This window comes from Athene cunicularia (genome assembly GCF_003259725.1).
Source record: "Athene cunicularia isolate RWA chromosome 3 unlocalized genomic scaffold, athCun1 chr3_part1, whole genome shotgun sequence".
Lineage (NCBI taxonomy): Eukaryota > Metazoa > Chordata > Aves > Strigiformes > Strigidae > Athene > Athene cunicularia.
The window spans coordinates 79,605,622-79,633,177 of NW_020799097.1; the positions used below are offsets into that span (position 1 = coordinate 79,605,622).

Sequence of the window (27,556 nt, forward strand, 5' to 3'; positions counted from 1 at the left end):
CTAAGGAGCTGTGCATTGAAGGAGTTCTGTGTGCATCGTAACACGGATTTTAAAACTAAATGCATACATACTCGCTGCTGATTTCCTGGTTTCATGACCTTGTTCATCTCTTGCTGTGCTGCTTCTGCTACCCAGCTTTTACCTGCAGAATTGTGTCTCACATTGGACAGTAAAACACTGTGCTGGAGAGGACACCAGTCAATGCGCCATGGATGCTCTGAAGGAATTAACAGCAAGGCTCAGAGCCAGGTGTGCATGGATATTCCTCTATACTTGGAAAGGGAAGAGATGCCACACTCGTTGAACAAATTACAGTTCCTATAATACAAAACACAGCCCTGAGTACAAACAGCACTCACCCTCCCTTTGCTTTAATTGGCCCTTTGGTGGACCAGTCGAGCTTGCTGCCAAGAGATGATTTATGGAGAGCAATTAGGTGAAACAGAATTAGTTCCTTTCTGTCCTGCTGTTTTTCACAACAGTGCTGTGAGGAAAGCTTTCTTTTTCAGAGCATATATTCCCATATTTGTTCCCCATAATTGCATCCATTGTTGATGTCTGCAGGCTCCCTGCTGAGACCTAGTTCCCATTGTCCAAATGTATGGATGCTATCCAAACATGTGAGAAGAGGCAGGCCTGGTGCTCCAAATGTGGCCATCATTTGACTGAACTTTAGGTCTGCAGACTACAGTCCAAGCTACTCACCTCAGCTTTTTCTACAGTCAGTGCGAAGACTGGCACCTCCAGAAAGGGACTCACTGTATAGTCATCCATAAGATCCCACTGGAGATGACTGTCTTTCATTTGCCTGTAGACGGACCCTCATGGACTATCTTAGCATAATATTACCTTAGCCTTGCTATTAAATGCATACATTCAATTGAGAAGGATCCCAGCCAAGGGACTAAGGCAGGTGAAAGGCATTTATGTGCCAACATAAGCTCAGGGATGCAATGTATCCAACATCCCACATTCATCCAGTGGCAAACCCAGGAACTTACCTTTATCCACAACACCTCTCATACACCAGACTAACGTGCTGACTGGGGAAGGAGATGACCACCGTCCTAGACATGCAGCCTCCACACCTGCTACAGCCCAAGGAGAGTAATCATATATATTGCTTTGGGGAATTTCTGCTTTCAGAGTTGTTGTGACCCAGCCAAAAGCAGCACAAGAGTTAAGTTGCATACAAAAACGTGTGGCCTGAGCTCTACAGGTGCTCGTCCTTCTGCAGGGTAATTCATGCAGTTTCTCTTCTATGTGAACGCTCTGGTGTGTAATAAAGGATGTTTCCACACTGCAGTCTTTCTCCCAGAGGGCAGGGACAACTGTTCCCTCTCCTCACCCTACTGCTTCATGTCATGACACTACAGGGAAACTTCAAGTCTCTAATATCTCAGCCTTGGTGTCAAGGCACTGAAAATGCGCAGGAGATTGGGGCCTGGGGAGAGCAGGTGGAAAAAAGAGGAATGAGTAGAAAATGCTAATAAAATGTCTCAGTTCTCATTAAAATGAAGCACTTTGCCAGTTACATATTAAGAGTCATGGGCTCATCCCTGAGGTTCTCTGTTCTGGAAGGGCAGAAACATACTTATCACTTAGGTATTTACCTCACTCAAATGTTTTACAAGGAAAGAGACTTCAAGCACCTTTGCTCTTTTACCATGAAATGCCCTTTTGAAAGCAGTGAGAAGTGCATTTCTCCCCTAAGACCACTCCTGTTACTGCTGCCACTTGGTGCTCTCTAGAGGTACAGGAGACTGTTATAGGCGGGAGGAAAGTGAAACACAGGTCCTGTGATACTCCATTACGGGCAGACACTAACAAGATGTTGCTACTAGCTCAGGAAAGTGGCGGGCAGGATTTGAACCACTGACCTGAAACAGCTTTGCTCCTTAGATGTGCTGGTCCACTGAGTAAAAGCAAAGTACATTTTAACACTCCCTGGAAGAGGAGGTGAACACAGATGGTAAGAGGCTATGACAACAGGCTGTGTACATTTTCATTTGACATGCTGTTGCAACAGATATATTGTGACATCAAGCAATACAAGCAATACAGCCCTGAGTAATAAAATCCTTCCTCCATGATTACACTGTCTTGTGGACAGTAGGTTTCCAGCCCACTGGCCCTCTCCCAGCAGGTCTGTCCTTGGTCTGGGAGGTGAGTGCCTGCCAGCGTGTGAAGGCGCTGCCAGCTGAGAGATTGAATTAATTCCCAACAGGCCACCTCTGGACACCATTAGGCCCCTGCACTCTGCAGAGATCTCTCTACCAGCCACATCAGCAGGCAAGATTTCGAGGTGACAGCACAGCAGCACGAGTGATGCACAGGCTGGCAACATATGTTAAAGCTGAACACCGTTTTCTTCCAGGCACTATCATTAAATGCCTGTTCCTGAAACACCAGGAGTTTTATCTGTTACCTTCAGCCATGGCTGCAAAGCACACAGAGAGTGTGAACACCAGTGTGATTGCAGCTGCCCGCAGGCATCGCCCTCTTGACTAGCCACGCTGATCATCCCATGACATCCGCAGAGGGGCCTGGGCGGGTGTTGCACTGAAGAAGCGGTAGCTCTGGTGGAGGGCAAGCATCCCTTGCCAAGAGCAGAGCCGCAGGCCCACTTACTGCTGGTAGGAACAGGAGCACAGTAATTTCTGTCTGCTCTCAGGTCAAACTTCCTTGGATCTTTTTGTTTTCATCAAGAAGGCAGATAGTCTGATTTTGTTTTCTGTGATTTTAACTACTTTTTATCTAAGACAGACGATTATTCTCTCCCTCTCCAGCTGTAATTCATGGAGCAGAAGGTGACATAAAAGGAACCCAAAAGGTCTGATGTAGGAAACGATGATTTCCACTGCTCCTTTGGCTCCTTGCTTAGGATCATGCTACAGCTCCGACTTTCAGCCCCCGCTGTTCAGCATCTGGCATGTGCTTTTCTGAGACACACTTAAGTAATTCCTTCCCCATTACCATCAGGTGGACACTGGTCATTCAGGATTTAAAGTTGGTTATTCAAACAACAGACTGATTAAGTCTTTCATAACCTTGTTGTCATTAAACATCATGCTCTGTCATTAGTTACTGTTGGAGGGTTTATCCCTAGCCTGTGACCTGACTGATCCCACGTTCTCCAGTGCTTGTTGCCTGCTGGCTAAACCCCTTCAGTGTCATCTGACCTTCTCTAAAGGACTGGCTTAGGCTAGATTATTTAATTTTGTGCCCTTTCTCCAGGGGTTTGAGAGACATGAACAGTTTTGTCTTGGTGCCTTTATAGCTTTCCTTATATTTGTAAAGAATTAAGGGTAGAGGTTGTTACGTGGACTGCAGTACCAATGTGAAGCTCAGGAGATCTCTATTCTTCCTTCCTTCTCTGAATTTGTATGAAGTTATAGAAAACATCTTTGTTCTGTCTCTGAGATTAGTCTCATTTCATACTGCTTGGCGTTCTCTGAACCTTGCATTGATTTGAATCCAAATGCCACAGTCACGGTCACATGAAACCATGTTGTTTCTTATACTTTCCATTACTTTGGCTCACTGCAGAGCATGGACTTCTGCCCAGTGGCTTGCAGCCTGGCAGGCCTTGCATATGCTCCTGCACACATCTTTGCTAACTGGGGACACGTTATATTGCTCTAACAACAGCTGAGACCAGATGAAATTGAGCTCAGCTTGGGGCTGTTTTTGTAAGGACTTTTCCTTCAGCTTCCAGCAATAACAGTTCACTACAGAGGAGCTGGGGCATCATTCTCTCCCTTATTTCCAGCAGCAGAAGTGAGGCAGAGGGAGGGGAGGTGAGAAAAGTCATGCAGGGCTTTAGGGGTTGTGAAGAGACTACAAGCCAGTCCTGGGGACTGAACAGCCCTACAAAATGTCATGGACAGCCTAGTGAAAAATGCTGGAGAGAAATGAGAAAAGGGTATTGGAAATCAAAAAGAGGGGTTTTACAAACTGCCCTTTGAAAATTGCTGAGCTGATTAAAGTTAAAAAGTACCTTGGAGGAATTTCAGAATATCAAACTCTCATTCAAAGAAGGATCCTAAAATTATAGTGAATGTTCATTGTCATTTTACATAGTGGCGAGAGGCCAGAGGCCACAGCCTGGCTGCTTTCACTGCGCTGTGTAATAACAAAAGGTCCCTTTCCCAAAGAGGCGTCAATCACAAATGTGATTTTAGGACTAATCCGTGCTGTCACCACCTGCAGCTTTGCCCTCACTGCCCACTGCCATGCCTGGCTATGAAATGCTGACATGGGCCAGACATCCTGCAGGCCCGAGGGCTGGTGGGTGCTGAGCTGTTGCCCTGAGGCGGGTGACCCCATGGGGCTGCTCCCCCACCACAGCCCACCTTGCCCACGTGAGCCCGATGCTTACAGGACCCCAGGGCCAGCAGACAGCTCTGCTCCACCTGTCCTTCTGTCCCCCATCCCCGACAGGCTACCCCCGCTTTTCCGCACCCAGAAAGAAATACGAAACGCGTCTTCTTGTGTGCTTTGGTAAGTAGTGACAGCATTATCTGTACTGCCAGCTGAAATACCATGGTTAGGCAGCCATCTAAATGCTTTACCCAGACAAACAGGCACGGCTTTCTGAGCTGTTGTTCCAGGCTTTTGTCAGAGCTAAGCACACACCGCTGCATTAATTCATTACTTTGGAGGAGGGGCTGTTTTACAAACAAAAGAAGGCTTTTAAGATTATCTTTATTCTTTTTCTTTAGACTGTGAAACACCGAGTGGCAGTGTGGGAGAGAAGCCAAGTTGCAGCATGTTTTCAACGCCCTGAGTCAGAAGCAATTCCTACAGGAGCTCAGCTTTTCCTGGGAGAACAACTGTAAGAGCACCCAGTGATCTTTTTTTCTGGGGGAGCTTATGGTTTTCAGAGGCTTTCATCAGGGTGTGTTTCAGCATCCTGACCAGGAGGCAGTCAGTTCTTTTCTAGCTAGGAATATCCTGGGCTGAATTTACTCTTGCTCAGCTGTATCCCTTGAGCAGTAAGCTAAAATGTTATTTCACGTTTTTACAGTTAACATTGAAAAGGTGGAAAAATAAAGCAAAGTAAACATAAAATGAACTCAAAACTGAAGCAAAAACATTTAAACCTTTGCTTAAAAATAATCCAGTAAAAACGAAAGAGCAGGAAATTCTGACCTGCAAGAAGACTGATTTTTGCCACTTATTGAAACCCCAGAAACTTCCATTACAAGCTCTTTCATTATTTCCTGTAAAAAACCACCACTGGGTATAAACGTAAGTTTCCCCTCCTCTTTCTTTCAGAATTATGGGTTTAACAAAGTGCAGTAAGGAAATAACATTTCCAAACTCCCCCGGCGCTGCCGGCGGGCGATGCGGCGCCGCTCCGCACGGAGGCAGCTTCGGCTAACGGGAGAGGGAACAGCCTCCATCCCCGCCGTTCCGCAACCGGCTGGCTTAGGGCCCGTCTTCACCCCGCTCACCTTCTGTTGCTAACTTTGAACTCGCGAGCGATTCCACCTTGGCCGCTGGCGTGGGAAGCTGGTTCCCTGTTGCGTGGCACGGCTGGAGCTGGTCCTGAAGGAGGGGATGGGGCTGCGCGGGAGCCCCGAGGAGAGAGATCCAGCGAGGCTCTAGCAACCCGGGCAGCCTTAACGTAACGCTGCCTGCCTCAGTCCCTCTCTCTGCTTTCTACCTTTCCATCTTTCTGCCGGGATCTGAGAGTGGGAGGGCCAAACGTGGCCAACAATTTTGCTATCATCAAGTTGTGCACCCTTCAAATTAAAGTGAATCTGAAAGCCACGCTCTTCTCTCAGGTCGCAAATGAATCCGTCCTTTTTCATACTATAGATTATATCTGGAGCAGTGAAAATTGCTGCTGCTGGCCCAAGAGAGCTGCAGTTTTGCCCCTGTAGCTGGTGGGCTCTGTGGGAGCTGCCTTTTAGTGGCTACAAATCCAGAAAATGGAAGAGCCCTGTAACCCCCACAGTGGAGAAGCCAGTCTGTTTCTCTCTAATGCTGAACTGCATTAGCTCTATATGATAAAAACCACTCCTTGAGTGAGGCAGGAGACCACCACAGATAGTCTTCACAGGGGAACACTGAATAGCAGCCAAAATAGTGGAGTCCTTCTGCTTGCAATTACTTGCCTGCCCAGGGCAAGAAGCTGCAGGCAGAAGAGTAGGAGAAGGGGTCAGAGGTGGCTTGAGGGAAGCTGGAGAGAAGAGAAAGGGGAACCTGTTTGCTCAGGGAATAGGGGTATACCAGCTCCCAAAGCTATCTATGGCTGTGCTTTGAATTTCCAGCCTAGGGACAACTATCGCACATAGTGCACTGGGGACAATGTAGCTCGGAACCAAAAAGTGCAATGAGAGTTTCAACATCACAGTGATGTCAGGAAAGATTAGCCTCCCAAGGTCTCACTTAGAAGATCCTCAGGGAATAAATCTTCACTGAGCTTTATGCAGCAACCTTGCAATACTGAGGGGAGCAGGATGTTTTTTTGTGGAGCCATTGGGAGCTGAAGATTGTGGCATCTCCCAGACAATGCTCACCTGGCTGCTTCCCTCACTCATCTTGGGCAAGAGCTTGATGACTTCAGTGGCTGAACCAACTGGGAAATGTTGGGACAGTGCAAAATCCCTCCCTGACACAAAGGCATCCATCAGGAGAGAGCATCATGAAAAGTGTATCAATTCTGGTAACAAAGCTGGCCCCAGCTTTTTGAGGCAGGCATCTCGCTGCGCAGGCACTGCCATCCCTGCACCTCTGCCTTGCAACTCTCATCCAAGGGATGAAGATACAGCATGATCAAACAGGTAACACACTGGGCTGGGAGTCAAGAAACCTGGCTGCTTGTTCTTGAGGTGTTGCCAACCTGCTGCGTGACTGAAGGTGAATCATGTCACCTCTTCCAGTCCACTTTCTCTCTTAGAACAGGCTTACTCTGTCTTGGCAGCTTTGGTCCAGGATTGTCTTTTGCTCCTCACAGGCACAGCACCCGCCACAGGGAAGCACCCAAAATCAATTACAGATCATCCACTGTTAGATAGCTGTTAGACTGCAAAGTATTTTGAGATCCTCATGGTAGGAGGTTCCCTTTGCCCACACATAGAGTGGGCACACAGTCATGTTTCTGTGTGCATGTGCAGGCTGTGCATAGACTGTTCTTAGAATGCTAGTAAAAACTGCATCTTCTACTGCGAGAGGAATAAAATAGGGTTACAAAAACTTAAAGCAATCTCTACATGCAGGGCCTGCAAACAGAAGCCATAACAAACCAGATGTAATTATAAGCTGGAACAACATATGCTAGTGTCAATATAAGCTCATTTGGGTATTAAATTGTTAGAAGAGCTCCACAGATAGGGGATCATCAGTGCACAGACCTCCCTCAAGGAGACTGTTCCTTGAGAAGTAGAAAGAGATGCAGAGATGGTGATGCTCCCTCCTCCCTCACAGAGGGTTTGCAGCACCACCAGGGCAGTGACTGCCAGGGCAGGTGGCACAGCCAGGGCACCTCTCCTCCTGTGAGGAGGGAGCAACATGCCACACGTGCCTTGTTCAGGGAGGCCCCAGCTCCCTGAGTCAGCTCTCTGGCCACCCACTCATCATGTGCATTTTGGCATCATCTAGGCCAGCACACTGTGTCCCTCCGCCCCAGAACAGGGGTGGCACACGTGGTCCTTGTAGTTTGTAGCAGCTGCATTACCGATTTTTCCACTGCTCCTTGCTGTGAGAACCTGCAGTAGAAGCAGGATAATCTCTCTCTTTCATCATCTGTACTTTGAATGCTATTATTGAAAAGCATTTTTGCAATCCTCTTTACACAAAATATTGGGCAAGCTGAGTACATCCCCCATGCTCACCAGCTGCTTTCACAGAAAAGTGGTTTCAGCCAACAAGGGGCAGAGGTCAGGTGTACATAGAAAACATGGGTAAAATCACATGCAAACCCATTCCTTATCAAAGTTTTATTAAAATGGTAAAAAACCACATTACTTTGCAGAGTCCCCACCAGCGAGAGCAAAAACAAACAAATGAGTCCTATGGCAGCTTGCCACATTTCTCACAGAATGGGGGGAAAATTGGTTTACTAATGTTTAGAAACCTCCTTGACCCGTTGCCAGAGATGTACCCCTTCTTCCCTACTTATTTACTCAGGAAAAAAGTTACCATGTCTTTGTGTGCAGCTGAAGTGAAAACAGAGCCCAAAGGTCTGGCATGAGACAGAGACACATTTCAGACCCCAGTGCAGTAACTCTGTCACCAGTTACTACATGCACCCTGATTAAGAGAGAAAAAAACAGAGAAGTGGCTAACAAATATTAAGAGCCTACCCACAGTTTTTGAAAATTGTTCATATTTTCCAGAGCTTCCGTTGCAGAGATAGCAGCAGGTTCCTAAACACGCTGTGCATGGGAGCACAGCCCAGCAACACCGAGACTGAGGGTTGGGTTTGCTGGGTGTGATCTTTCACTGGTATAGCTCTACTGAAAGACTGTTTCCAGTCTGTGCTGAAAAATGAGCCTGCATAAACTAGCCTCAGCTCAGACATCTCTATTTCCATTGCAGGTTGAAGACAAGCCCTTAGAGAGGAGCACGAGAGCTGTTTTATGGATCAAGCTAAAATTCATGACAGCCAGCTGTCTGGAGATTTCCCACATTAGCAGTCATACCTGGGCCATCATGTTCTACAGCCTTCGATAGCCATGCCCGCTGTGATTTCATTTAATCTCTTCTTGTACCAGCTAAGACTTTCAGTCTCTGCAGCATCCTATGGCAGTGTGCCCTGCAGTTTATATGTGCAAAAGGACCCTTCCTTTAATTTACATTTGCTGCCTGATAATTTTACTGAGAACCCGCTGATTTTGGCATCCTTACAAAACAGTAATTCAGGACTATCTGTTCACCTTCATCATTTTATATTTATACTCCCCATACCAGTGGTTTCTCTTCCAAAATGAAGTATTGTGGTCTCTGTAGGCACTTGGCTGCTTTACAGAGTTTTTTTTTTCCTGGATGTCCCACAGATGGTGGTCCTTCTACCGTCATGACTGCCTGCCACACCTGGAGCAACCACTGCACCAGTTGATGAAGTGATATTCCCTGTCTTCCTTTTGTCAGATCCTCTCGTTTGCACTCTCCTTTGGGTGCCTTGTCCAGATCCCATGTTGTCTTCCCTTATCAAAGCAGAAGAGAGAGGGAACATTATGAATGTTGATGGGTATAGATGTTTACAATTACCGACGTCAATCCACATGTTGTATAAACAAACTATTTGTGGCCTACTTCTCATTCAAAATACTTTTAGTCCTAAAAAAGGAAACCCTCAAATTTAGTAATAAATTATATATGGCCATGTACATGCTATTATGTCTGAGTTAGCCATACATCAAGTCATAATCTGTGTAGGTCAGACGTGCCAACTCAGCCTACAAAGAGCCCATGTGAAGGTCTGTGGTCTGAGGCTGTGAGCAGGGTAATTTATTATCCCTCATCTGTGACTCTCACCATAACCTCATGGGAGACAAGAACATCATCATAGGAGTATGTCTTGCCCCTTTGAGTTCGTATCTCAGAGCAAAATTTGAGAAAGCTGAAACAAACTGAAGAAAACAGAATAAAATATTTACTATTATCTCTACACAAAGTGCTGAATTTAATACAGCTTTTCACAGAATGTTCTGGATCAATGAAAACACTTTTCAACAGAGTGGAGACGTGATGTTCTTCAACGGAAGAAGAGCCACCTGGCCAATCAATTGAAATTCTAGCTCGGTCAAAATTGTTTTTCCCATTCAAGTCTGAATTACACACTGCTGCCTATAGAGTTAGTGTTCCTCTGCCAGGGTTAAAATATCTGAAGCCTATTTGACAGTATTTACATGAAGAAGTGCTAGCAGCACCATTACTGAGAAATTTTCATGGGGCGGGGGAGTGTTTCTCCATTAGCACTTCAGAAGAGCGAGGCTGACCAGGAGATCCGATCCTTTTGAGTGTGGCTGTAAAGGAGAGGAACCCGTAACTGCAGCACCAGTGTTTTTCCACCCCTCTTTGCTCCCTCTCAGCAGCTACCATGAATAACAAGCAGGAAAAACAGAGGCAGGTTTTGAAGAGAAATGAGGGCAGTGGGGGGGGAGGAGGGAGGGAGGGCCCTGCTTATGCAAGAGCATGTATAAAAGGGGGAGATGAGTGCCCCTCCAAAATCGGGAAGAGTGGGGCAAAAGGAGAGTGTGAACCTCTTCGCTGAAGAGCAAGTTTGAGAGGTCTGTGTTTCTTTGTACCTTTACCGCGGCTTTTGCAGGGAGAGATTCATTAGGAAATGTGCGTGGACCCTGGGCTTGCTTTGCACAGGGAATGCCTGTAGGAACAGCACTGCTTTCACCTGCCTCAGTTCCTAGTTGCCAGAAAGTTTTTTGCCCAAGTTTGGCCTAATGCAGGTTTTCTGGCACAGGTCTCTTCAGGGAGCCAAATCCTCAGACACTGGAGCCGAAGGGCAGCCTTGAGACTCTCTTCTTTCTGAAGCTGAAGCTCTATCTTTAAGCACGTGCATGTTCCTAAAACCATGGCACCCCACCCCCACCCCAAAAAAAGCAGCCTAACAACAGGGTCCACATATAGTATTTGGAGTAATGCTCGTGCACTCCTGCTTAAAAATGGCTCAGAAGTAAAATGAAAGACTAATTAAGTCCTACTAGGATAATACATGTTCCAGGTGTAGCAGTCTATGTTCTCCATAGTCTGAAGGCTTTAGTAGAAACTGCGAGAAGATAAAAGGCAAAGATAAGAGGTGCACTAGTGCGTGATGGATTTGAATAGGGGAATACTAATTGGGTGAGCATAAGTGACCAGCAAATTAGGGGGGAGTTGTGTCTGAGCTTTGTAGTAGGGCATGAATGTAAGGTGAAATCAAAGGTTTGCCCTCATTACTGAGGCCAGCCAAATTCCCAGTGATCTGAAGCAGGAGGGGAGCAGCACAGTGAAAGCGGGTCATTGAACATTTTCTGGTGAAACTTTTTTCTGGAGAAGGCTGGTATTTTAATTCGATGACTTTATTGATGGGGGGAAGAGTGGGACGGGAAGAAAGATTCCTGTGCTTCTCAAAGACACTCACAATTTTTTTGTCGACAGAAAACAATAAAACTGAGTGCATAACACCAAAAGAGCCCTAAAGGTCAACTTGCCTGAAAACCCTGAGAACTTTCAACTAAACTTTCTTTATGTGCCAGAGCCACCAGAGTGCCACACTGAGGTTATCCTCTGCAGCCAGGGATGCCTGACTTGGGGCTGGTACCTATAGCAAAAGGAGACCACCAGCTGCAGCATGACTTGGTCATGGCCCGCAGGGGAGTTGGAAGCAGGAGGTGATACCCAAACAACAGTGCCTTCTGTGCTACAGCTCAGAGACACAATGATTTAAGGAAAAAAAATACAGTGGCTGGGGGTTATGTGATTTCCCCTTCCAGTGTTTATTGTCCACACCAAACATGTAAGTCTGGAAGCTGTAGTGTAAGTTACAGCATCACTTGTAGTTTATTAGGCAAAGTCAATAATTCCTGTTAATAAGGATATTTTCCAGAGTTTTAGAGAACACAAGGTGCCCTTTACTGAAACAGCCTTTGTTTCTGCATCTGCGATACTGAGCATATCAGGCTGGCTTTCTTTTTTCGCTGTGTCCAAGCCTTACCCAGGAGGATATAGCAGACCAGCTACAGCTCACAGGCACAGCACGGTCTGGCCGCTCGTGCACACCGCTGGTGCCCAGTGCCTCACGCAGACCCGCATGGGTGGTGGTACAGGAGATGTGGATTTGGGCTGTGCTGTCACACGTCCCACCCACAACTCCACTAGCCTCTAAGGGACCTGCTTTTTCCCCCAGCCTGCCTGCAGGAAGGACTCTGGAGCAGAGGGGAAAGAAGGGGGATTGCAACCTGAAACCTAGCTCATTCTCTTAGCGTTTAGCTGAACAACATGCATTTTTAACGGAGGAACTACTTCTCCCGTTGCCTGGATCTGTGGTTGGGCTGTATGCATTTTATAAGCAGTCTGGAGATGGTACAAATGACAGGGACTGTTCTGTTGCCAGATGCTTCCTCAACTGAGATGCTCAAGCAGCAAGAGGACAAAACACCTTGAATATTTCAAGCTGTTTGTTTAAGCTTTGTGTGCATAATAGCATGTCATGCAGGGCCTGTGCTCAGAACCACTTTCAGACCTCATTAGAGCTAAGGTAATCAGATTGTTTAAATGAAAAGTAGAGCTGCAGAAACAGAAATTTGCCATCCCTTTGGCATTAGGCACCTGGCATACAGCACTCAGGCTGGCAGGACTTGGCTGTCTCTGTCTCCAACTTCAGTTCCACCAGCTCTGACTGCCCAGGTGCACTTTTGAAAACATCTCTCTTGGCTCTCTCCTTGAACCCAACATGTAACTGGGCACCACAGCACAAACTACACCTCTAAAGTTGGGGCATGGATATTAAATCAGCCCTACTTCCATTACAGCCATGGGATTTTTAATTACTAACTATATAACAGGGGCACTGAATGAGACCCAGTCTAACCCAACTGTATCATCCCTGGTTTGATTGACTGTTTATTTGCTTAAAGAGGAAGAAGGGGCACACAAAAACTGGAGGGCTATTTCAAAAGCAGCAGGAAGATCTCCAAATCCCACCCCTTTTGCCAAACAGGACTTGGGAAGCTGAGACTGGGAGGGATGAAGTCTCTGTGATCTGTCTCTGCCAATCTAATCCATCTAGCTTTCATCCTCTCCTTTTCAACACATTTTGTTTTGAAGACGAAAAAGAATAAACTTTTGATCTTCTGGATAGATCAAGAGGGAAAGAAAGGGTAAAAATTGAGAGCTTAATCATTTTACTTAGCAGTAGTCTACATATCCCACTCACTGATGGATACCCAGACTGCAAGGTGGAGATTAAAGGCAGTTTATCCAGGAAGAAAAAAATCTGGTCCAACTGTACAACAAACACAGGTACAAAGAAATCTGCGTTCCTTTCAGTCTGGCACAAAACAAGCTGAGCTATTTTCAGGTCCTTTAATCAGTTCCATGCACAGTAAAACGCCCATGTCTGTCTTAGTAAATGTGCAACTACAGGCTACACAAATGTGCTGGATCTGGTTAAAGGTTGTGTATCCATCCCTGGAACTTTCTATGCAGCCGGTGTTATGCCGTGCTCAGGTTTCATTGGGTCCTGTCTGGCCTGAGCTAACTTTTTCTGGCCCCCCAGCCTGTGATGTAAAATAGCTTTGTGCAATGCCACCGCAGACATGAGAAAGGGCCCTCCCATGGAAAGGGCATAAATCCACCTGCAATCACGCCACCCCGCTCCAGGGGGAAGAGGTGTCGCGAGGAGCCTGCCCAAGGGGGTACGGTGTTGGAGGGGCGGCACGCACCCGGACAGAGGCGAGTAAGCACACTTACTGGATTTGCTTTGAATGCCAGATATTCAACTCAGGTTTTCATGGTTTCTGAAAGGCTCAGGGATGACTTATTTAGGGAAATAAAGCATGATGGCTTTCCAAAGATGGGGCTTAGTGTAAGTTAGTGCTGGCAGTGAGAACTGCTCCTCTTGCTTCTGCTCATGAGAAAAAGCTGACATGGGGGCTCTGGCATCTGTAGAGAAGTAACCACCGGGACACCAACAGAGCCTAATGGCACAGCCTGATTGGGTGGCACGGAGTCATCCTCCCTGCTGCTACAGGAAAGATTAAGAAATGCTTCAAAAGAATTATATGATGGAGAGGACAGAGTGGGAAGGGCAGTGTGGCTTTTTGGTTTGATTTCCCGAGTTGTCCCAATCTGTAAAGTGCAGCAAGAAGTCTAGAAATGCACTAGCACCTTGGCTGGGCTAACTGAAGATGAAGTTGGGAAGGCACTTCCCAAGATAATTTTTTCACCCATCATAAGCCATGAAGATCTGTGATGCATGTCACTTGCTGCCAGTGGGGCTGGGGAGGTGAAGACAGGGCAGGGAGCATGAGGGGACAGCAGCACCGACTGCCACTGCCTACACCCTAATTTAGAGGTTTAGGGGACAGGGTGGGAGTTAATGGGCAAGTGCACAGGGCTGGAGCTCTACAGCGGGTCCTCCCCTGAGTGCCTCTGGGTAGCAAACAGTTTCAGGCCTGACCCTCAGACAGCCATTAGGAAGACGCTCAGACATCCTGAGGGATCACAACAGCAGAAACTCCATCACAACAGCAGAAACCAAGATGTTAGGCAGGAGCCTACAGCCTGGGAATGTAGATACATTAGCAGGCATATGTACTTAGCAAGGTATGCCTAATTACCAAACATCTGTGCATCTCAGGTTTGCTATTTGCAAGAGAGTGGTGATACTGCAAACTGGAGTATTATTAGGCGTGAAACAGTTGAGGAACCCTCAGTGAAATGAATATAGTTATACATTGTAAATCAGGATGGTGCCAGGTCTTGAATGGCTGGATTTAAACCCAGACACTTCCAGCCTGTGTAAATTAAAGTGTTGGTGAGACAGACATTGCACCGTGTCCTCTCAAAAGGCTCAAACTGCCAGATTTACAATACCTGACAGGCTGGCATGACTCAAAAAATCTTGGAGAAAGAAGGCAGAGAGCAGTACTTGGTTACTGGCAAGGCTGTTAGCATTTTGCCCATCCAATGAGCTCTGCAGAGCTTGGAAAGGGCAAAAGAGAGTGAACAGAGCTACAACAAACAAAAAATTACTAGTATAATTAAAATACAGCTCTGAATAACAGTGTTTTGGCCAATAATGTGTTATAGGTGCATAATTTCCAACACATTTGGATTTCAAATACACAAATCCAAAGTCATATACTAGAATTCCAGGAAAGGTACAGCAGAGCTATTAGTTATCAAAAAATCAGATATAGCAAAAGTTAGAAAAATAAAAATGCAAAATTTGTCAGTGTGTTTGCACCTATGTGAGTATGTGTGTGTATGTGTGCCCATGACTTTCTCATTCCCAGTATGCACCAGATCCTTTGTGCCAAAACACCAGTGATACCCACATCCAGTAAAATTCTCTACTTGTCAAAAAAAATCAAGAGTGGCAGGTGGTCTTTTACCACAGGAGAAGACTGCCTGTACAGTAGAGTAAAACTCAGCTTACCCCTTTTAACTCTGTATTCAGACAAAGAAGGTGCTATGGAAGTGGTTTCAGTGTTAGCACATTTGTATAACGAAGCCTGGAATGTGTTTGCCTAGAAGCTAGAATGAACTGGGCTATGAAAACACAAAACTCTCTGCTAGTGCCAAGTATTATGCTGACTAGTCATACAAAGCATGATCATTCAGTGGTCAGACCTTAAGAGACCTGATTTCCAAGCCCACCTCCCACGTAACAGCAGACAAATCACTTAGCCTGGGCATATGTCAGCAAGATTTAGGGCAGCAGTTTGCAGAGATAGCTCTGACCAGGTCTCAGGAGCAATATAGTTGCATTATTATAATATTTTGCCAGAACTAGCACACTCTAGTTTGCAAGCCTGACTAGTCGGTATGCACAATCATATTGCTTCCCATGCTAAGTCGGTAAGGTACTGCAGTGGGTAATGGAGTAAAATCTGTGTTTAGCATTTCCCCACCTGCCACCATTGAAACCAGTGGTCATCTCACCCTGGGCTCTTCAGGGGGTAGAGTCAGACCAGCCAGCATTAAATACTAAAATTACTGCCTTTGTAACACCAACTCAGCACTAGCACCTCACACTGCGAGTAAGAGAAACCGTGTTTACAACAGGTTGATCAGTCTTATTTCTTCTCCCCTTTTTCTTTCAATAGACACCGTGGCAGCAATTTTTCAACATGAACCTGGTAGCAGATCTTCTCTGTTTGTTGGCGTGCCTCACTGCAGTGACTTGTGACCGGGTCTATGTCCACCCTTTCAATTTATTTTCTTTCAACAAGAGTACCTGTGAGGAGCTGGAAAGCCTCGTCCAGGAGGGAAAGGAAACTTTTGTCCCAGTCTCCATCGAGTCCAAAACCACAGCTGCCTATGAAGATGACCTGAATGTCAAGGACAAGCTGGAAGCCCCTAGCCTGAGTGTCCCGGGGAGGCAGAAACTGAGCTACTTGAAGCACTTTGTGTACATCCTGGGTGCACGGTTTTACAGCGTGCTGCGGGAAGCACGGCAGGGCCAAAACGTGCTCCTGTCCCCAACCAGTCTTTACGGCTCCTTGGTATCTTTCTACCTGGGTGCCTCAAACCAGACAGCAGCTGATTTGCAGCGTTTGCTGGGATTTGTTCCCCCTTCTGGAGAGCCTGACTGCACCTCCAGGGTGGACGGACACAAAGTCCTTTCCAGCCTGAGGATGATTGAAAGCCTCATCAAGAGCATGGACGAGGAACTTCTGTTTTCCAAGATGCTCTGCCTGTTTTCTGCTCCTGGTGTACCTTTATACCAACTGTTTGTGCAGGATTTGCTGCCCTCCACTGATGCTCTCTATGTCCGAGCTGTTGACTTTACAAACCCAAGTGAGGCAGCAAAGCAAATAAACGCCTTCATGGAGGCCAAAAGCAAGGGCCAAACCAAGTGCTTACTGACAGACATTGATCCATCTGCTGAGCTGCTGTTTGCAGTGGATGTCCGCTTGACAGGTACACTGTTTTGAGGGCAGGCTGGGTGGAGGATGGACAGTGGCCCTGCTCCCAGGAAGGAAGCAAGGTCACGCCTGGCCAGTGGTGAGAGGGAAGGGCTCAGATAAAAGGCTGGACTGCTGCTCCAGGTACAGTGCCCTGCTCCCCACCACTGTGCTGGGGGTCCTGCCTGCACTCTGCCATGAATCAGCAAGGGCAAGCAGAAGGAGGTGGAGGGAATCCTTTCCTTGTCCAGGAAGCTAAGGATTAGGAAAGGTGTGGGAACATGAATAAGAGAGAATCGTGCAGCATTTCTGACTGCTAAGGAACTAAAAGGCATGTGGGGCCTCTAGCAAAAATGATCAGGAACTAGGTTTAAAGTGAGTTAAAGAAATACTGTTCCCAGAACCTGTGAGCTGGTGGTAACAGGCTGGAGGTACAGATTCAAGAATGGCTAAAAAATATAATGGACATGACTCCTCTAGTGGCTATTAAACACAGAAGCCTAGAGGCAACTTCTGGCTCAGGAAGCAACCAACCAAACTACTGGTTATGGAAGCAGGGAGCATATACAAACCCAGAAGAATTAAGACAACCCCTTGATTACCTAGGGCTCTTCTATGCTGCTGCCCCAAGAAATCCCCCTGTACCACAACTGACCCTCCTCTTCTGAGCGTAGCTGCTTTTCATTGTCCTTGGGACTGAACTCAATACCAGAGATCACATGCTTTAGGACAGCTTGCCTACCAGTGACTGTGTTTCAGAAAACTTGCAGTGAGCCTTCACATTCTAAGTGGGCCTCTACTGCTGAAGGTGGAGCTGTGGTGTCCATGAAATGCTTTTGTGCCTTCATCTTCTCACCCGTAAACTGGATATCAGGTTTTCTTTGCCTTTCATGGGTGCTGTCATTACCCAATCCCAACTCCTCAGGGAGCTGTGAGCATCAGCTTTCTCTTCAGTGTAAGGTGTAGCATAGAGATGATACTGCAAAAATAATTCTTGTGTTACAGATTTAGGCATAGACATAAGAGCAGTTTTCCTTCAGCAGACCAATTTTTTCTTCTTCTGTACTGAAAATTTGTATTTTTGTTAGCTTAGGAACACATACTCAAGGGTCTGAGTCACTGGATCAGTCTACTACCTCCTCTCTCTCAGAAGAGTGCACTTGAGATGTTGCAGTCCCCACATGTGAGATGAAGAAAATTGGCTCAAGAACAAATGAATTAAACAACTCTCTTCTAATAAACACAGGAGATGACTTCAGCATTTGCTTTGCCATGCTGTCATGTTCTGTGTCTGTTCCTATAGCTGCAGAAAGGAAAAAGTATGTATTTTGGTCTGAAACACATTATATATGCTCCTGAGATGCTATCAACAGCCATAAGATTAATAAAACTACAGAAATCCAAACAGAACAACAGCTAAATGTTCCAATGGTCTCAACTGCTATTTGCTTGCACATATTTGTTTTCACATTTGTAGACTTGCTGCTGAGCAGGGGCTGCCCTCCAATGCAGAACATCAGGTCCAGATTTTACTGAATTTTTTTTTTTTTTTAAGTTGCAAAATAATTATAAACTAGTGAATGAAAATAGCACCATGGGACTGCACCCTTACCTTCTCAGATTTAAACTCTCTTCTGAACAGACAACCTTCAACAACTTCAGTTTTAACTAGAAATTTGGTAGGATGCTTTTTGCTTTTTTTTTTTTTTAAGTAAAAAGTTATAGCTTTCCACAGAAAGTCATCCATTCATTAAGCTTGTCAGGCTGGCATAAAGCCTGTATTACAGAACATGAAGATCATCACCTGAAGCAGAGAAGTCCAATGTTGCTTTCCTATACTCCCAAGTCAGTACTGCAGAGTACTCTCTTACCCTTCCAGGCTACATCTTTGCTCTGTGATTGACAACCTTTTTCACTTCATTTATCTTCCCTATTATTGTAGACACAGGTTTCTTCCCTGCTCTGGTGTGTCTGCTGAAAGGTTACCCAATTCCACAGCTTCTGTGTCCTGATATGAAAGATCTCACTGTAAGAAAACATTTCTTCCAGTGTGTCAGCTATCACCTTCTGTAGAGGGGTTCTGTTTATTTTCTTCAGTTTTCCTTTTACATTCCAGGTGTCTGAGGGAAGAAGCAGGGTTGCTTTACGTTGCTTTACATCTCTCACGTACTCTAAAAAACTGCTGTAAGAAACAGTCATATTAAGACAACTAATAGCTTTTACAGCACTTTTCAGGGGAGTACACACCTAGTTACACACTTGAGAGCACAGATGTCCAGACCCTCAACCAGCAGAAGGCCACAGGGAGCCACTTCAAATACCGGGGTGCTGATTAGTCATGGCTCATGACTAGCACGGTATTAATGGACTCAGTCCCAAAGTCAGTAGCAGATCATTGAAATTTTGCAATCTGAATGTTTTTCCACCCACCCCCCCCCCCCCCCCCCCCCCCCCCCCCCCTTTTTATTTAACTGTTACAGTCTTGACTTTTGCCATCCTGTGAGAATAAATTCTTCAGGTTATACAGACCCTGTGAAAGTGGCTCCTTTCTTTCTGCTTGCATCCGTTATTCTTATAAAATAAGGAAAAGGTGAACAACTCTACTTCCTTATTCTTTGTTTTGCTTACACCTGTCACATGTCCTGCTTGGTGCTTCTTTTTGGTGAAGTTTTAGTAGGTGAAGGTGCCTAAACGCTCATTTTATGCAAGCTCATTTAAGAGGCAAGTGTCCCTATGCAAAATCACTTACTACACATTAAATACGTTAGGGTCCAGCATTTATCTGGATTTATTGGAGAATGGACTAGTTAACAGTACAGCTAGACCAGCTCCTATCTTTATACCAATATTAATTTAATGCAGGATGTTCCTTTCTTTAACACAACTTATACATCTGTTTTCCTAATTCCCTAATTCCACCAAAGAGCAATTTCAAGATTTCTGATCTTTGCCCTTCTTGTTGATGGCAGTAGTTTTTTTAATGCCAACAGGATTATCTGCCTAATGGGGCAGCAGCACTGATCTATGGCAGTGAGCAGATAACATGTTGAAAGGCAAAGCTGCACAGAAGCAGCAGGAGGTGAGAGCAAGGCTTCCCATACTTGTGAACTGGGTAAGAAATTTATATTAAGGTTTAGCAAGCATTCAGGTATGTCCTTTTTAACCTCCTCGGCTCAATCAACACTTTGGCTTTATGCTTACTACCTTCCTCATTGCTTTGGTTCATAAGATCGCCAAGGGTGAGACCTCAGCCAGAGCTTGTGCTGCCTTCCTTCTCCTGAGCTCACCTGAGAGTGCTCCTGCAGTAAGGGCTGGCCCTGACGGATGAGCTCCCAAACCTGCAATCACCGCCACTTGAAGGATGGAGAGGAAATCCAATCAGACCCTGTGCACAGGCCTACGAGGCAGCTGGGAGCCATGCGGCAGTCATGAGAAAGCAGGCAACCAAGCAAGCAGAAAAACCGTGCCCAAGAAACCGCAAAGTCAGTAGAAATACAGCAGCTTTGGCTGCAGTCCTGACAGTCACAGTCTCTGTGCTGTGAGCCTGCACCAGCTGCTGCCTGATGCTACGAGAAGGCGTATTAAAGGCAGGATAAATATGTTTATAGTAGCCAAACATGATTTAATACACAGAGCCCTTGTCTAATGCACAGTCTGTTGTTTCTAAACAAACATATATACCAGCTAAGGGGCGGAGGGGAGGAGTGTAGAAGAGAAGAATCAATTTGATCTTTCTCAATCTGTTTTTCAGTGAACATCGAGCAAGCCTCCCGGCTCAAAGAACCTCAGGAGTTCTGGGTGGATTCAAACATGAAGGTCTTGGTCCCTATGTTGTCAGTCACAGGGACATTCAAATACAAAGCTGATGCCAGTGGGACTTTTTCCGTGGTGGAAGTCCCCATCAGCAAGACCACGCTGCTGGTGCTGCTGCAGCCCATCAATGGCAGTGACCTGGCACAGGTGGAGTCTGAGCTGCCGTTGCAGTCCTCAGCCTGGCTTCAGCAGCTGTCCCCAAGGTAGGGCTTGGGCACACGTGCCCTCCCCCAGGGGTGAAGGAGACAGGGTGCTCCTGGCAGGCCTGCCTGCTCAATGGGCAGGTCAGATCCTGCCAGGTAGGCTTTAATGCTGAGCACAAAGAGAAACACCTGCAAACCCAGGGGTGGGGGTCACTCTGAGGGAGCTCGACTTTGGTGGGATCAACGTTTTATCTGGGGGTATTTCAAAGAAACGAGCAAGTGCCTTTCCATAGCTGACAACACAGGGCCCGTGAAATGGGATAGTCTGGGGTTTAATAGCATGCCCAGAGCAGATTTAGGGTGACTTCCTAGTTGAAAACAGTAACGTGATGCCCATTGGCCCCTGGTAGTTGTCTGTCCTCACATACTAAGCACTTCTTGCAGCTGTTTTCACATGCCCATTCCCCAGGACTGCCCAAACACCACACAGAGCGGAGAGCATGTACTCACTTCTCTTTCTCTTTCTCTCTTTTCTGCAGAGAAATTAGATTAAGACTGCCAGAGTTAACAATAGAAGGCAGCTCTGATCTACAGGAGCTTCTTGCAGATATGAAACTGCCTGCACTGCTGGGGAAGGGGGCAGATCTCAGTAAAATAAGCAACATCAGTCTAACAGTTGGAAAGGTACAGTACCCATCACCGGCACTTAAAAAATATGCCTCCTGTTCAGTTTCAGCCTCTTTAACTGTGTAAATTTACCTAGAACAAACCAGTCAGAGCCATGCGGGACACATGCTCAGTAGGGCACTTTTAAGATGACTGAACGATGTGAATATTCCTTAGATTAACTTATCAGCAGCAACAGGTTTGCCTTAAAATATTAAAATTTCATCACTGCAGCAAACACAACATGCAACACTGATCGAAGTTTGAGATCTGAGTGTGTTAGGCGCTGTACATCCAAATTAGACTGCATTCGTTACCACCTCCAGCTCACACACATCCAGGCACCAGAGCTGGAGCGTGTAACAGAGGCTGCAGCTACCGGGCTGTTGAGGATAATCCTCCATCCCTTAGGGACTAAGGAACAAGTACTCCAACATCTTTCTTAAACATCCATAGAGTCTATCCTGTGTCACTTACGGCTGATCTAAGTTATTAATTACTTCATGTGTTTTATCATTTACTCAAACTCTCATTTGTCTCTTCACTATCATGTTCCAATGTCTCCAGAGTTACTCATCCATTTTGCCTTACAGGTAATAAATAAAGCCTTTCTCAAACTGACTGGTGATGGAACCGATCAGCCAGAAGACACCACAGAACAGAAGGAAAACGTGGTGTTCCTGGATGTAACACTGAACAAACCTTTCCTTTTAGCTGTTTTAGAAGAGAAGTCCAGAGCAATGCTTTTCCTTGGCAGAGTAACAAACCCTCTGCACGGGGTTTAAATACAAGCACGAGGGATGGGGAAGGAGGGGAATGATGCACATTTCCCATCACCTTTTTCTTATTCATCAGCTATTTTTATGATTTTTTGAGTGCTCTACTTAGCTTGAGATGAAGCAGGTAGTGTTTGAAATACAGCTTTTTGAAAGCTAAAACATTGCAACTTTTCATTCTCGTTCATCTGTTTCATGTGAGGTGACTCAAACTCTCCCTCCAGCTTCTTTCCTTATTCCCACTTTGTCTCCTTCCTGCACCCAGCTCCCTTTTTCAGTGCAGTGGGAACAAAGTAGTAGCCAGCAGGGCACTGACTTACAAAACTATTTTTTTAAGCACAAGCAGCATTTCCTATAGAAAGGTATAGAAAAGGACCTCTTTATTCTTTAAGAGGTCGCTTTTTTTTTTTCCAGTTTGGTCAGTTTTGCAAGAGACCCCCTTTTACGTTACAGTGAAAGTTTTACAGTTGTCCACAGAGCTTCATCAGCACCATTTTCCTTTAAAATGCTGCCAACAGTATGAGCAGGCTTTGCTTGGCCCACTGAGACAAGATTTTTTGCCTTGGAAGCAAAAACACATTTGGAAGAAGTTTCTTCTTTCTGCAGCTCAGATGGATACGTTCATTTCTTAACTCTACGGAAAATCTAAAAATAGGGTTTGGTAGCATTAATGAACTGTGATAGATAAATTCTCATAGCCTGACAGAATTATCTGAGTTTTTTTCTTAGGAAAAAAATAAGGCCTACTGTTCCAATACAGTTTCATTCCTTGGATTGCTTTCTAACTTGAGAAGCACTTACTACAGCTCTATAGTGAAAAAGAACATTACTGGTTAGAGCCCAGATCAGTAAACTATAACATAGCCAAACCATATGTTTTTTAAAATAAGAGTAGTGGCAATAACCTATACTAGTATAAATGGTGGATGTGCTGCTACACATGAATAAAAAGGTTTCAGTGGTCCAATCCAACTCTTAACAGAGTCATAAAGGTTTGAAACATTAAACTGGAACAAGAGACTATTAGACAATGCTTGAATTAGGAAGTGAAGAATTGGGAGTGAAATCTTGGTACTAGGGAAAGCTTCTCCATGGAACAAGGATTTCTACCTCTCATCTCTAGATTTGTCTTTTGCACTGATGGCATTTAGAAAATAACTGTGAACTTCTTCAGTATATGATGCCAGATATATCCTACAGAGAATGATAGCCCATCGTCATCCATAGTGGTCCAAATGTCTAATCCAAACCCACTAACGCCAGTGGTTTGCTATCGGTGATTTAGATACATGACAGATCCTTCCAGCTTAATGGAAAAGACTAATAAGTAACAGAACTGACTCTCGAAAATACTAGGATTTTGAGTGCTACGATATAGCATCCATAACTATATGTATTCCAAATGCAAATAAAACCACTTCCAAGTTGCTTTACCACAGTTCACTTGGGTTTATGTCCATAACTACATCCCTTGTTCTGGCTTCTGAAGTTTGCTCCAAGTCAGACTTGCATTTTTTAAGACAGTAAATTGCAAATTGTCGTGCAATACAGCCAGTGATACAGCTCTAAGCATGAAAGAGGCAGCTTCCAAGTGTTCATACTAATTTAAGGGTTATCCCATCTACTCATTAAAGTCAAAAGGTGGCAGCCACAAACAGAATTTCAGACCACAAAATGTTCTACTTCTATGACGAAGATGGAGGATAACAAAAGGGAGGCCCTGGCCATGCTGCCAGTAACTTCTGGGACAAAAAGCCATTACTCACAGGTGGGGGCTGCATGCTGCTGGAGAACTCTATACCCTGTTCAGTGGTTACAGGCAGAAAAAAAACCCAACAAAACCCACCACTCACAAAACCAAACACATTCCAGAAAAGTCAGTATGGGTTTATGAAAGGCAGGTTCTGCTTGACAAACCTGATCTCCTTCTACAACAGGGCAACCTGCTTATTGGATGAGGGAAAGGCTGTGGATGTTGTCTACCTTGACTTCAGTAAGGCCTTTGACACCATTTCCCACAGAATTCTCCTGGTGAAACTGGCTGCTCGGGCCCAAAGAGTTGTGGTGAACAGAGTTAAATCTGGTTGGTGGCCAGTCATGAGTGGCGTCCCCCAGGGCTCAGTTTTGGGGCCACTCCTGTTTAACATCTTTATTGATGATCTAGTGGTTGAGGGTAGGGAGGCTCTGCAGAGAGACCTGGACAGGCTGGAGCCATGGGCTGAGGCCAACTGGAGGAGTTTCCATAAGGCCAAATGCCGGGGGCTGCCCTTGGGCCACAACAACCCCCAGCAGCGCTACAGGCTTGGGGAGGAGTGGCTGGAGAGCTGCCAGTCAGAGAGGGACCTGGGGGTGTGATTGACAGCCAGCTGAACAGGAGCCAGCAGTGTGCCCAGGGGGCCAAGAAGGCCAATGGCATCCTGGCTTGTGTCAGCACTAGCGTGGCCAGCAGGGACAGGGAAGGGATCTTACCCCTGTACTCGGCCCTGGTGAGGCCGCACCTCGATTCCTGCGTTCAGTTTTGGGCCCCTCACTACAAAAAGGACATTGAATGACTCGAGCGTGTCCAGAGAAGGGCAACGCAGCTGGTGCAGGGTCTGGAGCACAGGTCGTACGGGGAGCGGCTGAGGGAACTGGGGGTGTTTAGTCTGGAGAAGAGGAGGCTGAGGGGAGACCTCATCGCCCTCTACAGCTCCCTGAAAGGAGGGTGCAGAGCTGGGGATGAGTCTCTTGAACCAGGTAACAAGTGATAGGACAAGAGGGAATGGCCTCAAGTTGCACCAGGGAAGGTTTAGACTGGATATTAGGAAGCATTTCTTTCCAGAAGGGGTTGTTAGGTGTTGGAATGGGCTGCCCAGGGAGGTGGTGGAGTCCCCATCCCTGGAGGTGTTTAAGAGTTGGGTCGATATGGCACTGAGAGATATGGTGTAGTTGGGAACTGTCAGTGTTAGGTTAATGGTTGGACTGGATGATCTTCAACGTCCTTTTCAACCTGGATGATTTTGTGATTCTGTGAAAAGAAACTTTGTGGTGGAAAGCACCTCTGCCCTGACACCCTGGAGAAGAAATCAAAGGAAGAAAGTGCACAGACGGGTAGCTAAAAGTATACTGGCCAGAGCAAGGACTGAGAAGAGACAGTTTCTGGAGCAAGTGGTACAGTACCAAAAATATAAGCTATCTGTACACATACCCGTTCTCCTAGATACTCAAATGGTAAAAAAACTACCACAAAACCCAACCAAACAAATCCCACCCCAAAAAATCCCAACTAAATCTCTCCACTTCCCCAACAATTTATACTCTTCTGAGACTTGTTACTGACATCAATTTTCCATCTAAACTTTTAATGACATTTTATACTCTTCACTCTCCTCCAGTGCCACCACTTTCCTCTGCCAGGCACACAGTGATGCACATCCCAAGCATCAGTCACACACTGAGCTCTCAGCTGCAGTCTACAGTTCAAGAGCTTAAGCAAGCTGCACCTAAAATCATGCTCTAACAGATGGAAGATTCGGAGAAAGAAAACAAAGACAGGCTTTTAAAGTTTCATCAAAACAACATAGTTTATCCCTGAGCACAGCTGCCAATTATGCTGATAAGCTTAAAAAAAAAATCTAGGCAGTTTACTTCCTCATCTCTTCCGTTCAAGCACGAAAATATAAAATACAATTGATGATGAAAAAGGAGAGTAAATACTCCTCAGTATTGAGTGGTCCAGCCAAATATACATATAGCCAGTTTTCTTTGGGTGATGAGGTTAAGAGTCTGGTCCACTTCCAGTATAAGCCATGAACTTGAGAATCCAATTACCATTTTAGACAAAAACATGTCACCACTCTTTCTCTCCTCAATGCTACTATACAAAACCACTTGCAGATAAATTTCTTTCAGACTCAGAAAGGCATAGTAAGTTTTCTAGAAGTCCTAGAATGGAAGAAGGCACAAAATGTGCATTAATGTAATGAAGTGAAGTATACTTAAAAAAAAAATAAAAAATCTGGGGAATAGAAGAAAGAGATTAGTAGCAGAAGCCATCTCTATCAGAACACACTTACTTACAAGGTAGATCCTCTCCTCCTGACTGATCCCAGTATTCAAAAATGCTAAAATTCGTTTTACCAAATACAAAGCCTATTCACACCTCTTCTTTCTTTCAATGGGGATATCACACAAATTTTTAACTAATGTCGTATTTCACTGAAAGAAAATTAAAAGCTATTCAAGTGAACAAAATCAAAGATGGGGAACTGACATAAAACCAGTGATTTAGACATTTACCACAATCATGGGATCATTCAATAATTTTGATTTGCTATACAATGTTATTTCCTGCCCTGAAGTTAGAGCTGATCTTCAATGGAAAAGAACAGAATTCAGCCTGTATATTCAGCAAGCTGATGATGACAACAATTAGGAAGTGTTCTTATTGCAGGAAGATGTGGGAAACCATGTGCAACAAAAAGGGCAAGTAACCTTTTCATGCCTTTTTGGTTTGGTACACAATCTTTTCCCTGGTTTTGGAGGCTACAAAGCTGTTCTATCTTCAATCACTCGTATGCACAGATCTTAGAATCAGCTACTTTTGTAAGAGCTGTTACAGAAATTTAAATTTATACACACCTTCCAAAATAAGAAGTTGCACAACCCATTTACAGTACTACAATTTCAGTCGCAGTCTACAACCTACACATTCAACAGTAGCAAGCGGTAGCAAGATGTGTCTACTCCTAACTCATAATAAAAGCAAATGAAGAGGTGCAGGGAGACTAAACTTTCCAGGTTCATCAATTAGAAGCCTGGAAAAATATAATAGACAACAAACTTCTTGTTCAAAAGCAGTAAGAGTTAAAGTTTATTCAGAAGCCTCTACCTAAGCCCTTGGTTGGCTGAGTATCTCCACATCACTGAATGAGACAAACAGATGGGACATCTGCAAGTTTTTTCACTTTGCTGTTTCTTTCTTCAGCCATAAGTTTGGATGCTCTTCTATTGTATATGTTGGCATGAACAGAGAGGTGCTAAGCAAATTAGAAGAGCCAAATCCTGCTCTCTATTACTCAGACTGAATGGAAGAACCAACTTAATTTTAAGCATTAGTAATTTCCCCACTGCCCCCATTCATAAAATTAATTTTGGAAAAGTCAGAACAATCACCTATGGTAATATCTTCAAAAGCACAGTGATCACATAGTTGTGCCTTCCCAACTAATGTACGGTCATTCTCCAACAGTGAGGAATAAAAGCCTTAATGCTGTGAAAGATTTGTTCACTACAATTTCAACACTACCTAACAGCCATGTGCTAAGAACACCCCGTCTCTAAGTATTTGGAAGACTTGCATCATCTTTGGCTCTCACATTAAGACCCAAACTCTCTAAATACTTTAGGAGGAAATGGGTATTCTTAATTAATAAACATGAACTAGAATCCCAGTGTTAAACTGTCACAGGGTAAAAAATAAAAGTGCCCAACCCAAAACTTTCCTTCACTCAGACAGGGTATTCTGCCATTTGAAAGCCTCAAATTCACCTCCTACTGTCTCCACACTGCATTACCTGTCCTTCCCATATAAAAA

At 45.2% G+C, this 27,556-nt stretch overlaps 1 protein-coding gene across 3 annotated transcripts; it reads left to right on the top strand.

The window, feature by feature from the left end:
- The first annotated feature begins 10,141 nt into the window (after positions 1-10,141).
- AGT (angiotensinogen) lies at positions 10,142-22,795 on the top strand. 3 transcript variants are annotated; one of them, XM_026844954.1, is made up of 5 exons: positions 10,142-10,244; positions 15,783-16,599; positions 20,335-20,599; positions 21,079-21,223; positions 21,799-22,795. In XM_026844954.1, the coding sequence occupies exons 2-5, from the start codon at positions 15,807-15,809 to the stop codon at positions 21,988-21,990; spliced, it is 1,395 nt and encodes a 464-aa protein (XP_026700755.1). In that variant the 5' UTR covers positions 10,142-10,244; positions 15,783-15,806; the 3' UTR covers positions 21,991-22,795. The 3 variants fall into 3 exon arrangements, with proteins under 3 accessions (XP_026700755.1, XP_026700756.1, XP_026700757.1); XM_026844955.1 differs by having other exon boundaries at positions 10,166-10,244; positions 15,780-16,599; XM_026844956.1 differs by lacking the exon at positions 10,142-10,244 and adding an exon at positions 13,328-13,404.
- The last annotated feature ends 4,761 nt before the right edge of the window (positions 22,796-27,556 follow it).

What these genes read in the sequence shown, in the direction of transcription:
- AGT (XM_026844954.1), top strand. Translation starts at nt 15,807, where the DNA reads ATGAACCTGGTAGCAGATCTTCTCTGTTTGTTGGCGTGCCTCACTGCA. An exon ending in CTTCAGCAGCTGTCCCCAAG is followed by an intron (nt 20,600 to 21,078) that starts GTAGGGCTTGGG and finishes TCTTTTCTGCAG; the next exon opens with AGAAATTAGATTAAGACTGC. An exon ending in TCAGTCTAACAGTTGGAAAG is followed by an intron (nt 21,224 to 21,798) that starts GTACAGTACCCA and finishes TTTGCCTTACAG; the next exon opens with GTAATAAATAAAGCCTTTCT.